The sequence below is a fragment of the Vanellus vanellus genome (genome assembly GCF_965231255.1).
Source record: "Vanellus vanellus genome assembly, chromosome: 4".
NCBI classification, from domain to species: Eukaryota; Metazoa; Chordata; class Aves; order Charadriiformes; family Charadriidae; genus Vanellus; species Vanellus vanellus.
In genome coordinates this window covers 28,054,912-28,072,306 of record NC_138909.1, presented here as the reverse complement: position 1 = coordinate 28,072,306, position 17,395 = coordinate 28,054,912, and the positions used below count along the sequence as shown (strand labels likewise).

At 37.2% G+C, this 17,395-nt stretch overlaps 1 protein-coding gene across 1 annotated transcript in view; it reads right to left on the bottom strand.

The window, feature by feature from the left end:
- Positions 1-674: 674 nt before the first annotated feature.
- Positions 675-17,395, bottom strand: part of TBCK (TBC1 domain containing kinase) — a 111,599-nt gene continuing 94,878 nt past the window's right edge. The window contains exons 25-26 of the mRNA XM_082482760.1: positions 12,576-12,735; positions 675-1,261 (exon numbers count right to left, since the gene is read on the bottom strand). Coding sequence (XP_082338886.1) covers positions 1,151-1,261; positions 12,576-12,735 — 271 coding nt within the window. The 3' untranslated portion in view covers positions 675-1,150. The remainder of the gene's footprint in view (positions 1,262-12,575; positions 12,736-17,395) is intronic.

Below are 17,395 nucleotides of genomic sequence, written 5' to 3'. Positions count from 1 at the left end.
CAGCAACAGAGAGATGCCAATTCCTGTTTCTGTTGGTGCTTTCAATACTTTCGGCTTCTTACTGCAAAGTAATTTCCACATCTCTAGTGCACAGTCACCTTATGCCCTTTGTGAAAGCCTGCTTTCCCTCATCTACAGCACCTGCATCTAGTTTAGTTTGGAAACAGGTTTGCAGCCTCAATCTGTCAGTTTTAAAGTTCATGTTTAAGAAATAGGACTAAAAAAATATATTGACAGCACTAGCTGAAAGAGTAGAGAACCAAAGAGAACTCTGCCCCTCCAATTCATACACAACAGTGGTTACTCTAGGATGCTTTCATATGAAAATTAAAATTGCATTGATTCTTTCTAAGGCATAAGCTTCTAAAATGGAAAAGAGTATTATTTGCGGAGTAACTGATCTATAGTCATAAGAAACAGTATTGTCAAAAGCCTATGTTTCCGGTAAATGTAATTGTTTCAGAAATTGTTGCATTTGCTGTGTTTATGGAAATAGAATGTTAAATTCTCCACACAGGAATAGGCTTTCTCCACTTCTGCAGGATATGATGCAGTTTGGATTGACTCAGCAGCAGCTCTTACAGTGACTTCCAATCTGGGACACATATTTATTTCCAATCCAGATGAAAAAAAATGCTTTCTCAAAAAGAAAGTAGATCACAAGATACAGCAATTACTCTTTAAAATATTAAGAGACCACATTTTTTGCACAGGATACACACAGGATACAGTTTCAGCTTGTTACTTTCAATATTCACAGTAAAGTACTTTCGAAAAACAATCTATTTAAGTGCAGCTTAGAGCCATCAAGTACCAGTTTATTTTGTTCTGCAGAAATATTTATAAGATACCAAATGCCAGCTGAGTTACTCTTTGTGTTCAGACCTGCCCAACCAGTTGTGCACTACATCAATGCTGAAAGAGGTTTCGTGGAAAGCTTGAAGTTTCACAGTTTTCATCTGTTCCAACTGAAGCTTTATATCAAAGAATAAATGCAAAGCTCCCGTGCTCTAGATCTGCAGGATAAGACACTGTTCATCAGGATAGCTTGTATAGTGAAGATGCCATAATGCCCTTTGGTTTCGGGATATCCATGTTGTACAGTAAGACTTCCCTATTCAGACAGATTGTCCTGAGTGTTTAAAGTCATTTAAATTTGTGGAGAAGGGACAGTGAGGAGACCAGTTGGCTTGATCTTGTTGATTCCTCCATCTAGGATGCAGACCCTTGGGTACTTGTTTTTCACTAGATGAGCTGCAAACTGAAACAGATATATCATTAGCACACTGCATATTACAGTCCTTAAGTTGAAATAACTTTGTGTTAAATAAGGCAAGTTAAACAAAAGAAAAAGAAAAAAAATAAAAGGTCCATTGACCCCTAGAAGTTCTTTCTTTGCACCAACTAATCCAACACAGGAACCCCAAGCCTGTCTGTTGAAACAGCTGGGATGAATTTGGTGATCATGAAAGTGTCACACTCATAACCCTGAACTTTATTTATCTCTGCTTAGACAGGATTTTACCTTATTCTAACAGGATTATTTCATCTCAGAGTAATCACTGGAATCCCTCTCAAAACATGAAATAACAGATATTTTTCTCTGCGTTAATCTAACTCCCAGCTGTTTTCTGTAGGTTCCCCAGTGTACAAGCATCACAGTTTGATGGTATAGTCATTTGCTTACCTGTCAAACTTGTCTGACATGACTTGATTGCACAGATGTCAGATATGAATTTGCGGTCTTGCAGCTGTACTCTTCCCTGCCCCCCCCATCTGACCACAGGCAGGTTACACAGTGCAAGCGTGCACATACATCCCCCAGTCCTTGAAAGACTTTATCCCTAATTAATTCATTCCATAAACCAAACACAGGAGTTGTAAGATTCCATGTAGCAACTTCATGGAAAGTTATACACTGACAAAGAAACAATATTTTGTGTATCAAAAGAATAATGATCAAAAAAATCAAAACAAGAATTGTCTTTCAAAATACCAAAATCAAAAAGCAAAGGAACAATATTTTGTGTATCACATGTCAAACTTGCCTTTTAAATACCGATTGTAATACATTAAAAAGCAAGCCACCAAAATGGATTACTCTAAGAATATCTATAATAGATTTACATCATTTCCAATAGCTGTGAGAAGGACTGCCCTGCCATCCCAGTCTTTCAGATTGTTGCTTTATACCATTTGTACTATTTGTAAAATCACCGAGTGTTTCCAAATGGGGAATGTAAAACATTCATAGTTACCTTTTTTACCCTTTAAAAAGATTTGTGATACTATTGCAGAACGCAGTGCAAGCATGATGTCCAAGTAACTAATTTTGCACAAACAACACAAGAACAGCAGTAGGCTCCCCAACCAAACTTAGTACGTGGGATTTCTTTTTACATTTACATTCCTTCTAATTACCCTTGATAGCATAACAGACAGTAAGGCAGAACAAGATGTACTACATGATTACCTGATCAAGTACAAGTCCTGAAATAATCTCTTTAACACGCAAAAGTTCATACTAGCAAAGTTTTAAACTCCTTCCATAGCCAGAACTTTTAATTCACACTGAAGCTATTTTATATATGCAAGGAATTCATTTCTTATGTGTCAAACACGCCTACTGCATGCCTTTCTCTGTGTTTCAGGATGGATTTCACCAGGGAGTGAGCAACTAATACATGATCTGAAACCACTAAGGACTTGTTGAGGCAGAGTAAGAGGTCACAGTGGATCAGTCAGGACATTTTGGCTGTCATCTTTGTTTCAGGTACTCGCCTAAAGAAGACCAAAAGTAAGGTCAATCATCTTTTCCGCCATTAGTTTGGGTCAGTCAGTGCAGGATTCAAAGGATCAAATGAAAAAATCCCCACAATCAAACAATAAAAACAGCTAATAGTAAAGATATCACTAGGAGAATCCAACTACCGCTCACTATAAACACAGTCCATAAAGATGCGGTGTGTAGTAAAACAGAGACAAAGATATTTCTCTTTGTAAAAAATAGTGCTCAGCTGTGCATACCATGAGCTACAGAAATACTATCTATTCATAGTAAAATACACCTACTAGATATCTCTACTTCATATGTACATATCTGTCACCTCACAGTGCTCTCCACCCGTGACTAACGGGTAGTGCTCTGTCTTGGACACCAATGCTGCTCATAGCTGGCAGAAATTAAAAATGGCAACGAGCGTTCAGACTGACAGGAAGCAGTATGTTATTTGCTGAGTACAATATCCCACGTGTCAGCAGAGAGCTTCCACTCTCTGTCTACTGATAATTTTACACTTCCGATAATAAACTGTAAACTCTGCTCCAAGTTTTTGGGTGCCCTAGTCATAATATAACTACTGTTCCGTGTAATCTGAAAAGAAAATATGCAAACAGATGCTTTGTATTTAGGGTTTGAGCATTAAGGCCTGCGCCCCACTGTATTTTAGAACTGCTCTAGTAACCAAGTATGGCTGGAAACAAATTTTCTTCACTGCACATGACAAGAGGTTCCTTTATAACCTTATTATGGTGAGGAATCTCTCACTTCTTGCAGGGCCTGTGAAGCAAGCACTGCAGTATCTGTGGCTGTTACCAAATGACAGGCAGAAAGCACAAGAGCACAAGATGATATACCCCAAGTTGAACTGCATTTTTTTCAGGTTGTCACAGAACTGTCTGCAGTGGTCTATATAGCTTCGGTGACAAAGGCTGCAAATACAGTTCAAAATATTGCAGCTGAACATTCATCCAGGGAAAATCCAGTGGATAGGGAACGTACTGCTATTGGTACCTCACTACTGCGGGAATTAGCTGCAAGTCAGGGGCCCAGAGGCATATACACTGCCATAAGCTGATAGCTGCCATCAAACTCCAAATATCAGCCTCCAAGAGCTTTGCACATACACCTGTCTCCACACTGCAAAGAAGAAGAGAGTCAAGGTTTAACTCACAGGGTAATAGGATTTGATCCAATTAAAGAATTCCTAGTTTTACCCTCTGCCTTCCCACATTGTGTCACTGGAAGCAGAAACAGTAACTTTCAGTAAAGAGCAGATTTAGAAGCAGTCATCTCACTAGCATTGCAGTCTTTCTAATTAATGCTTTGACTTTTTATAGTTCTGTTCCTCAGTACATGTTTGTCCATTCCTCTCCCAGACAGAGGATTTTGTCTGTCACAAACAAGAATGGGAACTGGTTCACCATGTTTCTGAAGTGTTCCAACACCACCTGGTATCTTTCCCTGCCAAAATATACCATATGAAGCCAGTATTTTCAAAACACATGAAAGTGTTATTTCTGGCATGTGCAATGATGGAGGGGGATGAGAGGAAGGACTATTTAAAATAGCTATATAGACTTCCTCCCCAGCGTGACTTTCATTTACATTCAAATATCAGTAACTTAAACCCAACAAATTCAGAAAGATAAAAATAATGAATGTTTCTTAAAGAGTTGGAAAAAATCAGTGATCCAAAAAGAGCAAAATTTCATGCGTCAAAAAAAGCCCAGTGTGCTCTTCTGAATTAATGCCACAGACTTTCTACAGCAGAAACTGCCACCTTGGACTTCACACATGGGTTTTATTTCCTTTATAAATGCTATCATAAAGTGTCAACTAGTTTAATAACAGGTACCTGAATGCATAATTTGTAGTCCACTAAATAACTTAATTTACAGAGGTGCTCTTAGGACAGAAGATAACATGGTGAGGAGATAAGCAAATGACTTGCATTATCCTTAGTAACCTGTAAACCACCTACATTTTAAAGAGAGATTTATTGAAACATATACAAGTAGTGTACAATTAAATTTCCATTATACAGGTTGATTTTAAATAGAAATAAACCTCTGTCACTTATAATGCAATTATACGTTCTCAAATTTATCAAATGCTTGTGTTGACATTACTTCTGAGATATACCTGTTTCCCCATACCACCAATAGATCACAGTTCTCTGTAATGCTTCTGTTTTCATTTAGACAACACCACTACTTGGGGCAAATGGAGTTATGCATATCTGAGGTAGAGGATTAAAGGGATGCTACAAGACAGTAAGCTTTTTACTTTCTGCTTCAGGTAGCCTTTCTTCAAAATGTACTTCCCAAGAAAGTTCAGTTACTGTGTTTTTACTGGCTGCATCTAGCATTTAAATGGAACTTTATCTCGCTACTTTCACAGCAAATATTATATACGAACGGATGAATATGTGAGCAACTTGTTTAACTACTACGTGATGGCTTTGGTGAAGACTTTGGAAACACTGTTCCTCCATTAAGTAGTGCATCAATCAATTCCACATAAAACACCCTTAGTGGTGAGTATAACTGAGCCAGAGAATTGTAATTTGCATTTGAAAGCAGTCAGCGAAGACTCTTTCATGCAGATACAAGAAGTCAGGCTTTCAAAGACAGACAAGATCACAGCAAATTCCTACCAAATCTGGGCAAATACTAAACATTTTAGCCTATCTTGGTGTTGCTCTCAGTACAAACAGCATAACAGGACTGCTCCTTTAAGTACCATCAAGACCCTTAATAATCTGCACATTGAAGCATTTTTGAAAAACGTTCCTACTACCCTGTTCCAAGGAGTAAAATCACAGCTTTCAAGTGTGCTGAATGTATTACACCAGGCACATCGCACGTTTAGACTGTCTACAGCAGAGTCTAATAACACAACAGCTTGAGCAGCATGGTTCCCAGCACCCTTCGGGCTAGCCATCAGGGTTGCTACGTACACATTATTCACTTTCACAGACGTTTCTTGTGACAGGTTGTAATTAAAGGGCAAGTTGGGAGGGAAGGAGGAGTAACACGCTGTACCAGAATACCAAAAAAAGACTGCTTTGACAAATGTTACCAGGGACTAAGTGTTAATATCATACTCTGAAATTTCAGAGTCAGACGAAAAAGAGGTACTTGAGAAGCCGGAGGAGAAATATCAACCAAATATTTTAGTACTTATCCATTGCCACAAGATTATTATTAGTTTTTCATTTGTAAACATACGCTACACAAACTTCTCAGGGTCTGCAGTCTGTTTTGCTGTATGATTTCAGTCAAGAGTTCACCACTTTGAAAGCACACCATAGTCAAGGTGATCAGTCTAGCACCTTCCATATGCCACAGAGCAGACCCAGCAAACAAGATTATTTTTAGTCGGCTACTTCTTATATTAAAAGGTTCCAAATAAATGAAATGGCACTTCAACACCAAGGGAAAGATAGGCACCTAAAGCTTCCATAAAAAAAAAAAAACCCAGTGCCTAGTTAATGGTTAGAGTTTTAACATAAACTGAATGGAAGTATAAAACACAAAAAGCAAATATGCTATGTAACAAAAAAAAACTAAACCAAACAAAAAAATACCAACACAACTCCCCCCAAATGGGAAAAAAGGTGTAGAGCTTACTGCTCTACTAAGATCAAGGAAAAAATCTTTACATGCAGACCTGGCCAAAAAGGAGCACTTTCCATTCCATCAGTACAAAAATGCAGCAGTAACTTAAAGGACTTACATGCTAAGATTTGACAATAAGCCTACACAGACAGGTATTTAATAACTGTTTTAAAGTAAATTTTACTGAGAATAAAAGTAAGAGTAAATACTCAGATTTCTCCAAGCAATAACTTTTAAACACCTGCATTTTTAATTTTCCATTTAGAAATTATACATATAAAAAAATAAGAAAAAACCCTCCATTTAGCTGTTGTAACACAGCTAATTTATTCTGACCAAAATATATTCACTGCACCCAGTACAGTTGAATGGATTATAAAATTAAACAGCAGAAAGCAAACCTATTCTATTTTTAATTTAACAGAAAATAAAAAAGCTTATTGAACAGAAATATGTATTTTAAAAAAAGATGTGTAACAGTTGGCTTGAATATAAAAAAGAAAGCATGAGTCTTCCTGAAATATTCTACACCCCTCCAAGTCTAAAGACTGCCCTAGATATTGAAAAATTTTCAAAGAAATACTTGATAGTGAAAAACCTTTCTTTGTGATTTGCAGTTTACTGCAATTTTACTAACACCACCCAAACTGCCAGTTTTGTCCCGTTTCTTCTTAAACTCCAGGACAAAAGTCTTTGGACCTCTCACATAATAGACACATTCCCTCCTGAAGCAGTAAGTTCTCTTCAAAAGCTGATTCAGATACAGTTTAGAGAAAAGCAAAACAACATTGCCCCAGACAAGCAGTATGTATACTAGGATTGCCAAATTCCCCAACACCATTCTAGCTGGCAATATCCTTAGACAAATCTCCTGAACCTATAATACACATTTATTAGTTCATTACCATCTCTATTTCAGTTATCACTATTTCAGACTCTCTGAACCAGAATACCAGGAAATATAAAGCACTGTCTCAGAGCTGAAAAACAGCCCCAGAAAGTGATAATTCCATGTTATAACGCAGTTACCCTGAGTGACATGGATACAACCTAATACACACAAGCTCATGCAAGGACAAGGGTGATCTTTCAGAGGCGCAGCCCACAAAGACAGTATAACCCCAGCTAAGGCTGACACGCCTGAAGGAAACTCTGGAGCCTGAGAGCCCCAATCCAGGATTCAGGTTCACCATCTTCCATCTTTCCTGTCCTTACAGATCTCCCAGATGATTTGAGAAGAGCTGAGATCCTGCGTGCCAGCATCTCTCAATAGTCAGACATATTTTGATAGGTAAAGCTGAGGACACCACAATTCTTCACCTCAGAAATATCCAAACCTCTGTGTAGTAAGGCACATAGATGGGCCAAACAATGTCTACACCAACCAACCAACTAAAATTTCCAGTAACTGCAAGAGTCGGTCTCAGTAAAGATTAAAGAAGAGAACCTCTTTGGAGTTTTAGAGATAGCCTGCTTTCCTTTGCACCTAACTTCAGAAGAGGAAAAGGAACACTCATATTCTGCTCCTGAGCCTCCATCTTTCATTTTCCCCTTTTATGCCTAGGTGGAAAAGTGGAATTTTTAGGTCACCTCTGCTGTACCTAAGGCATTCAGTGCAAACTATCCAAAGCCAGGATAGAATTACAGAGGCAGAATTACAGTAGCATAACACAACTCCTGGCTGGCAGCCCAAGTGTCTTTCTCAGACCGTGTGAAGAGCAATGTACTGGCAACAGCAGCCGGGCTACTTTGCTATCGATGAAGGAAAACATACATACATGTTACAATAATAAAAAAGCCTAAATAAAATAATACAGACTTTATAGAATAAAGTAATGAAAACGTAACCATGTCTTGGGTAGAGTTACAACCAGCAGGACTGCTGCTGGTTAACTAAGCCTTTCAATCTCTTCAAAATACAAGCTTAATTTCTTCCTCTTTAAAGGCAATAAAGAGGTGTCTGATGATTCCAGTAGGGTCTGAGTCTGAATGCAGAAGGATGGGTGACACCTTAACAAAACAAACATGAAAAAGAGCCATTCTGGGAATCATAAGGAGCCCCTCCATCCCTGCAAAGAGAAAATATCTTCAGTTTTCATTCTACCTGTTCAACCGCTTTCTGCAGAAATGTAGTGGAAACATCTAAAGAAGTTTATTGACTAATTTCTCTTTACTTTCCCTCCAGAAGTTTCAGTAGGCCATTCTAACTAAATGTTTCTGTCTCATGCAGCACCAATGCACCTCTCCTTTAGTATTCTATGCAACACCTAATCTTCAGATCACCCTATGAAGTCTCATGGGTATCCATTTGTGTTTTTAAGACAGGTATATAACAAGAAACCAGCTTCAGCATGCAGGGACTTGCTTCTCCAGTAAAGCCTTTTTAAAAGGCCTGAAGAAGATGACAACAAAAATCACACAAATTTGGTGGTAACCAGACACTTTAACCTATGTGTCTCAGTCTTCATATAAGAAAAAAAATGCATTTTTGATAGTGTGCTGAGAAAGAAAAAGTTACTTTCATACAGGAAAAAAATATTTTTTTTTCAGGCTAGCAATATGTTATACAAAAATAATCTTGAACTTGACCCTCTCCCTCTTGCCTTGAAAAGGGTGAGAAAGATCTCATGGAAAATTGGGACTGCTTGTCTTTGCTTTGGAGATAATGCATAAGTTTTATCTATTAGCTACTGTGATGCAATAAGAATGACTACTTTGCTCCAGTAACTTGTAGAAACTGTCTAGACAACGTATTTGTAGCAGCATAATTTAAGTAGACAAAAAATAATCAATGTAAGAATCAGAAGATACAATTCAGAATTTACTTCCCTGCTATAAAAATAGATGCTTTTTAAGCTTTTACTTACAGCTTATCTAACTGTCTTTTTCCAAGGCAAGAAATAAATGAGTTGCTAATTATTAGGCAGACTAAAGTGTCCTGTATACTTTATTCTGTTACAGCATTTAACTGACAGTAAGACACATATATTAAAACACTGGGGAAACACACATATATATTAAACAACCACATCACACAAGTAGAAGCAGGTCACTGTCAAAACCGAGTTACTGTGGCATGATTTAATATCGGGTAAGGTATTTCTCCTGTTATAATTCCAGTCAACATTATGGCAATACAGACCAAAAGTTGGAAACAGAAAAGATGGCTTAGGACCTCAAAGTTGATTGAAGAAGGGAAGATGAAGTAATGTCACCCTCCCCCAAAAAGTCCCAAACCAATTCCTGTCCTACACATGCAGAACTATGATCTGCCTTTGCACTTGCTGTATCTCAGACTTTGAAAGTGACAAAAATCAGGAGACATGCTCTTTGCCATGCACCAAAGAAAGAAGCTACAGCTTAGCACTCATTGCCTATTTAACTATTATACTCCCAACTGTCGTACTGGAATTTACAAGGTACTTATCTGTCAATGGCTGTGGGAAAGGGAAATTTAATTCACTTAAGAAATGCTGCCACTTAACATACTTCAAAATCAAAACAGAATCTGCTTGATTAACTCTAGCATAATGCCTTTTATGTAGAGGTTTCCTGCTGTTTTCAGAGACCAGTATCTGCTCTGTTAACAAGTGCCCAGAATCCCCTAGGAGAAGAAAGTCTGGCACAAAGTGAGAACCAGCCTAGAGGAAGGACTATTCTGCAGAGAAGTGCGAGCCAAGCACCACCACACGATGCCCAGTGCGAGCTCCTCTTTACAATACCTTTATGCTGCTAATGGCACATTGGGTACGGCTCTTGTACATCAGCCAATCTGTTAATTGAACTTTTTGAGTGAGTAAATTGACTGGCTTAATAAGTGGGATTACATGGTTTTAATTCTGTCCTAAGGAAGTGCTCAACTAGAGCCAGAGCTATGCTGAAGTCTGTGGCGCTGCTGGCTTCCTTTGCCTCCTGCTAGAACAGCGCTCTGGTGAAGTTTTGGGTTGTCCCTTCTAGACAGCATTTTCTTTCCAGTTTAAATGTTTTATCGTCTGGCACCAAATCAAATACAAAAGATAGAAACAGAAGTGTGAAAAGGGGGAAAAGGCTTTTTCTATATGTCTGTTCCACTCAACTTTGCTTTTTTAAATTTTTAATTTATTTAAGTGATGCCAAGTAGGCTACTAATATGAAACGCAATTGAAAGATTCAAACTTCTAATTACAACTAGTCCCATAAATAATCAGTGTTTTTTCACACTTACCCCCACCTCTCTCAGTCCTGCATAAATTTAAACCAAACATTTAACAGTGCCAATCTCTATATTTTTAAAGGAGTAAATACCAGTGCAAAATTCCAAAAAATTCTCTTTTGTGGTGGAGGGTACAATTTGTGGCTCATTCCTCTTCAGCTGGAAATATGTAACTCTTTAGAAAAAATACATTTTATGTCTCAGTTGCAGAAAGTCTGGGTTTAGAGGATAAGGCTCTCACATAACTGAAGTACTTGCACTTACTAAGCACGCTGCAAGTTTTCTTTAGCTGCACTGCAAAGGAGACATGCAATTTTCATTTAACAAAACATTTTAAAAAATATCTAAGTTTGCGTAAGAAGTGTCACTACATTACAGGAGAAAATTGTATCTTAGCTATGGTGTGACCTACAACCTGTACTGTAAAGCCTCTATCCATGCCTTCCTTCAGACAATTGTTTCAGGTTGTTTCTTCATTCTGTTTTAGACAGAATACTTATAGTGTTCCTTTTTTTCAGATAAAACATTTCTGACTGGTCCTGGAAAACAGCTCCCAGAAAATGACTTGGTAGTACATGGGATATCTCCCATAAAGACACTTATTACTGAATACCAAAGCACTTTCTTTTTCCTGTTCCTATCCCTCAGGAGGTTAGTAAATGGTTAGGATCTTACTGAGATAAATTAGGAAGTTTAGTGATTTAAAATGTAATTGTTGAAAGAAGCTGTATAACCCACCATCAAAAGTGTAAAGCGTCATTTAAATCATCTCCATGACTCTTAGCATTTTATGCATTTTGAATTTGTTCCTTTGAGGGGGGGATTTATGCATTCAGATTTAGTGAGCTATTGTGATTATTCGAGTTGATTGATTTAATGTTGAAATACTTATCATGGACTTACCCAGATCTCATGCACAAACCTAGATACTCACTGACTGAAACTATTTGAGATATGCTGTACAGTCTCTTTTACACCATCTCTTGTTACTATTTAAGAGACACGATACACATGACAAGTCAATTTTCTAAATGATGAAACGCTGGTTAATGAAAGGGATTTCTCACACTACATACAACTCCCTATATGTATAAAAATCTCCAACATGTGTTGTGCCAACACCTCTGCTGTCCACCACATGAAGACCTTTTAATGGTCCACAGCACTCCCTGTCATATCAGGGTTACAGTTCACGCCCTTTGAGTAAACAGGCTTAAGAAACTGGTGAACTAGAAGTATACCGTATTTAAGAGCATGTCTTAAAAAAAAAAAAAAAGAAAAAAAAAGAAAAAAGATCACTTTCCTTCACCTTAGAGAAGAATGGCAAATGAAATACTTCTGATTGTTATTCTGCTGGTTCACACCACCACCAAATACTTAGCTATAAAAAGGAACAGGCAAGTCTGTATGTTCTTCCTGTCTTGTTAAAGGCAATGACAATAGAAGTATCCTATGAAAGTTACCAGTAGAAACCATTCTCCTATTCACTGAGCACAATTGCACAAGCTATATGATTCTACAAAACTAATCAATAAATTGTTCTTTATTAGTAGGAATATGAAGTATATCTTCTTTCCTTTGGACTTCGTAACATACCTGTCCCCACCCTTCTGCGTGCTTCCTATCACCACAGAACGTAAATGTGAGTCAGTTTTGAAAACTAGATCTTACTCATGCACATTAGAAGTGCTGTCACTTCTGTAACATGCCAAAAATAAAGATTTTAAAACTGAAAAAGGTAATGTTAAATAATTCCGTTCCAAAACATCAGCTTTCTCAGATGTGGATCACTTGAAGAGAAATATGTCTTTGTGTAGAAGCAGAAACGAGCAACAATAAAAAAACACCCCCAAATCCTGTCATCATACCCAAAGTTACTAATCTGAATTATCCTGACTCTAGCATTTATTTACTACTGCCTATATACATGCCATTGATCTATTTCTAAGTATAAACATATATGATATAGCAATATACTTACGGCAGCTGTGTTCTTCACTGCATTTCCTACGATCACCACAACTCTTCCTTTAAAGCTCTGGAGTGTGGCAGTTGCTGGCCACTGGACGAGATCTCCTTCTGCAGTAAATGCTGATGCAAACGGGACATTGATACTGCCAGAAATGTGGCCACGGTTAAAACTTAGGAAGATCAGTTAAGGACATCTGAAAGGCAGAGAAATCTGTGGTACATGCGCAACTGTAGAACGCACCTGCTCTTCACCCCGACTGTTGTGATAAAACAGCGTTGGTCTTTTGTGCTAGTGCATTTTGACAAGCCTCATTTACAATTTACTCATATAGAGAAAACAACTTCTGACACTACATGGAAAAAGGACAGAACGAAGAGTTGTTTGTTTCATAAAGGACATAGCAGAGCACTACAGAAACTGATCTGCTAAACGAAACACTTCATGCTAAAGAACCAATATCCACAGTATACATATTTTCGTGCATTTTACTTCAAATCAGCTCTAGTCTGAACAGGAGCCAAATACCAATAAGCAACTGGAGCACCTCTTCCAGAGGAGTTTTATGCAAAAGGAATGAAGTATTTAGAATAAGAACCAAAACTAAACAGGGATTATTGGAAAATTTCCTTAAACCTCCTGCCAATCCCCGCAAGCCCCTTACAATTTTGACCCAAACTGAGATTCTAACATACATGCACTCAGATTCCTGGACAACTAGCATCATATATATTATCTGCAGTACCACTAACAGCGTATGTGTGTTGGGTATTGAATAGTAAACAACATACGAGTGCCAGCAACTCTGGGATGTATTAGTTGTGCTTCACTTTCAAAGGATGATCATTCAATGAGATTTTATGAACAAATATTGAATGTGAAAGTCTCTCCAATAAAAATTAGGTTGGACCACTACTACCTAGCTTTTTATGAATCTGAAAATGCGCCATGACCTTCACAGATCTCTGAATTACTTTCATAGACTGTACACACGCACCTGGAACACTCCCCTTCCCAAACAATAAACAAGAACAGCTTTGAAGAGATGGGAAACAGCAAAAGTTCTGCAAAAATACACACAATGTCAAAAATGCAGATTAGTCACTCTTTATACTTTATTACTTGCAGTAAGCTAGTTTAATTTATAATTAAATTCCAGAATCCTTTTTAATAAAGGAGCTGCCTTAAATTGAGGTAAGATTTAATTGACTTAGGTTAATATTAGCATTCATTTCTTGTCATCTATGTAACAATTTCAGCTTTATGATCATCATTGTTATAGTGTGGGAAAAACATGGCTATATAAAAACATTTGAAAGAACAAAAGATGATCATGTATCATTCATTAATATTGTCAGGTTTTTTTTCAATTTTGAAGGGGAAAATTATGACACCCCTCCTTCATTAATCTGTGCCAACCCCCTTTCCCCAACCCAATTTATAAGCACATCACTCTCATTGCTACTAACCAGGGTAAAAGTTCTGAAACGATTATCATTTAGACAGAAAATGACTTTGGACAGATTTAGTTGCTCACACTTATGCCACTGAGTATGCTTAACTGCTCAGAGAAACTTGACCTAATCTTTTAAAAAAGAAGTACATTTGATATCAATATTAGTACCAAACTAGATAGATCCAAACTGTATTTGCTGTCATTCACATTCTCCCTGATCTTAAGTGACCATTTTAAACATTGCAGTACTAAGACAATTAACAAAAAGGCCAAGATTTTCTGCTACAGACTGAGAGACCTTAAGTATGCAGTTACAGCTTTCATAATAGGAATGGAAGGCTGCCAGTATTTCTGCTAACATGCATAATGAAAGGAGTCTCAGACGAATTTCTGGCCAACAGAGACACTGTTTTGAGTACACTACTTTTTCCTTAGAAAGTCTTCTATTACAAAGCTATCTACTGGGAAAAAGGGCTAGCAGCTCTTGGCCTTGCAACATGAGCTTCATTACAAAACGATGCCTTAGCTTTCAAGTGCATCCTAGTATGAAATACGAAGCATGTTTGATACTTGTTGAAAGGCCTCTCATGCTTTTTTCAAACCACACTGAAAACAACGTGAGAGTGAAGTGTAGCGTGGCAGGCGTAGATGAGGAGGAAGACTAACAACAAAACATAAGAAACGATCCTATTTTTGAAACACCTCACAGTGGTCTGTCACATTTTAAATACACACACCACCATAACATATAGACTGCCTGATACTATTGTACAGGTTCTTGAAATTTTGTGACAAAGACTGTCTCCTTACTGCGAGAATGAATGGGACACTGAACACAGTATTCCTATGGTTTCCCACGTATATTCAAAACTGCTGACAGTTTAATAGCTTTCTATATACCATATGTTTTCTTCTACAACTGACATACAAACCAACTCACTCAAGGGGTAATTTTACTACCTACCAGGCTGCCCTTTTAGTAATGGTATTACCTACCTCCTAACACCAGACAGGTATTGGGATTTAAGTCCACCCATTATTTAAAGGACAAGACATTTTAGTCTACCATAAACTCCGATCAGATTGAAACAACAGCAGCAGTGCTTACAGCGCACTGTTCAAGCTATGAACATTTTGTCTCTCCAGCATGCCTCCTCGTTCAAAAAATATAAATGGAAAGTTTGATTACAATTTTGCAATATGAAAGACAGCCTCATAAAACCACTTACTTCATATTAGTCAAATCATTTGAAAATAATTGAAATTTGGAATCTACTCTGCTACAGTAGAATAGGATTAGTACAACAACAGAACCTATTATCGAGCTATTAGGAAAGCTATAGAAACATTTAAGCAAACACCTTGCCTTTGATCCTGATTATAATATAAATAAATCCATTATCGTACACAGATAACAGCCTTTCAGTGCAATGATTGTAGTCGAGGCATTTTATATTACTTGCTCTCCTTCTGTAGTCTCCTTGATGATTTCTAGGAAGTAGCCTAAATAATAACAGAATGATGCATGTAGAAATAGAAACATTGTTTAACTTGGTAGTAACCAAGCTTTCTATGCAGTAACAATATCCTGTTACAGCTTTTAATTCCAAGGACTTCTCTTTTAACCTGGAGTCTAAAAAGTATTCTCTCTTGATGAAGAAATTACTTCTCAGAAAACAGCCCACACTTCTACTGTTTTCTGAATAGAGGACCATATTTTCAACAATCTATATCCAGGAGTAAAGAAGCTGCTGGAGTCCAGAAGATAGAGTCAAACTACTCAGACACACGAATCTCTACTTAATTAGAATCCTTAACTGATGCATGAAATTAATACATGCAAGCAAAAGAAAAATTACTTTTTTTGTGTTCCTTTGACCATTTTCTTTTATCTATACAGCAGATCACATTACAAGTTCAAGTTAGGCATCCAACAAAATTAGAATTCCTTGAAAATAAGAGTTTTGATTTAGAATAGTCCAATTATACTATTCTGTTTACTATGTAAATAATAAATTTACCTCTACATAGTAAAAATAGTATTTATTTTTCTACTTCACTATACTTAGCCATAAATCCTGCAAAATATTTAACAGATAAAAATGTTAGTGGCAGTGTTTTTCTGCATATACATTACCTTTAAAGTGGTATTTTAACAACCTAGGTGAAATGAATGAGGTTGAAACATTATTTAAATTTTTACTACATATTTTAGCCCAAATATTGGCATTGATCCACCATTCCCTTCATTGTCGAGAATTTACACTTTTCTAATATGCATGCACGATGTTAGTAGCATTTGTTAGACACTGGAAGATCTTGTCTAATTGTAAAGATGTTGGGAGCCTGTTGAATCTCTATCATTGGAGATCTTTAAGAACAAGGAATGATCCTCCTTTCTCAAAGTAATATGTCGACTAAAACTCATGATTCTTTTGTTATTTTTCCATTGAGTATTGTTTGCCCATTAAGAATTATAGCTTGTGACACAGCAAGCTAAGAGTACATCTAACACAAAAACAACTATCTACATCACTTTTTCTATTATGAAAGGAGCAATACTTAAAATTATACAAACCAATAACAAGTATATTCCCAAATACTCAGTATAACATTAAGAGTTACCTCTAATAAAATCTTGTCATTATTTCCACTTTTAGATGGATGTTGATGAAGATGTGTGTTCCTGGCAAAGCACATCCGTAAGAAGGACTCCCTCTTCCAAAACCCAAACAACCCTAGCCTCGTAACTACGCTACTTCAGAAAACCAATAAAAAAATACTCCAACCGCAAAGAACCATGTATTTGGAAAAGAACAAATGATTAAGGTAGGGTAGCAGGTAGGTAGGTTGACAGGGTAGCAACCCTGATAAAAAATACAGCTTAAAGATACCTTTAAGACTTTTCTGATTACCAGCTAACTAGAGGACGTAAGTTAGAGCAGCCAGATGGCTGCATTACCTGACAGTAGCAAGAAGGCACTCAGTACGAACTGATTTTCCACTGAGGAACTGGAAAAGCACATGAGCTATCAACCCTTCTCTATCTCCCTTCCACTTAACTGGAAAGCCTCACACCCTTCCAAAATATTAGTTGTATTAAACGGGGAAGGTCTGCTGACAACAGCTGTCAAAAAAAAGAAAAAAAAAGTAGCATTAAAGCATTTGTGCATCTGGTACAAAGTGGTTTCACTACACCCACAGCTTAAAACGGGAAGGCAAAAATACGTTTCTCCTCTTCTCTGCAAAGCAGGCCTCTCCATGACCAAAAAAAAATATCCACCTTCAGTCCTTCTACTGTACCTCTACCACATCCCTTTCCATTATTTACCATTCTAAGATGTCACTTCCTGCAGACAATGAGGAAGTAATTAAT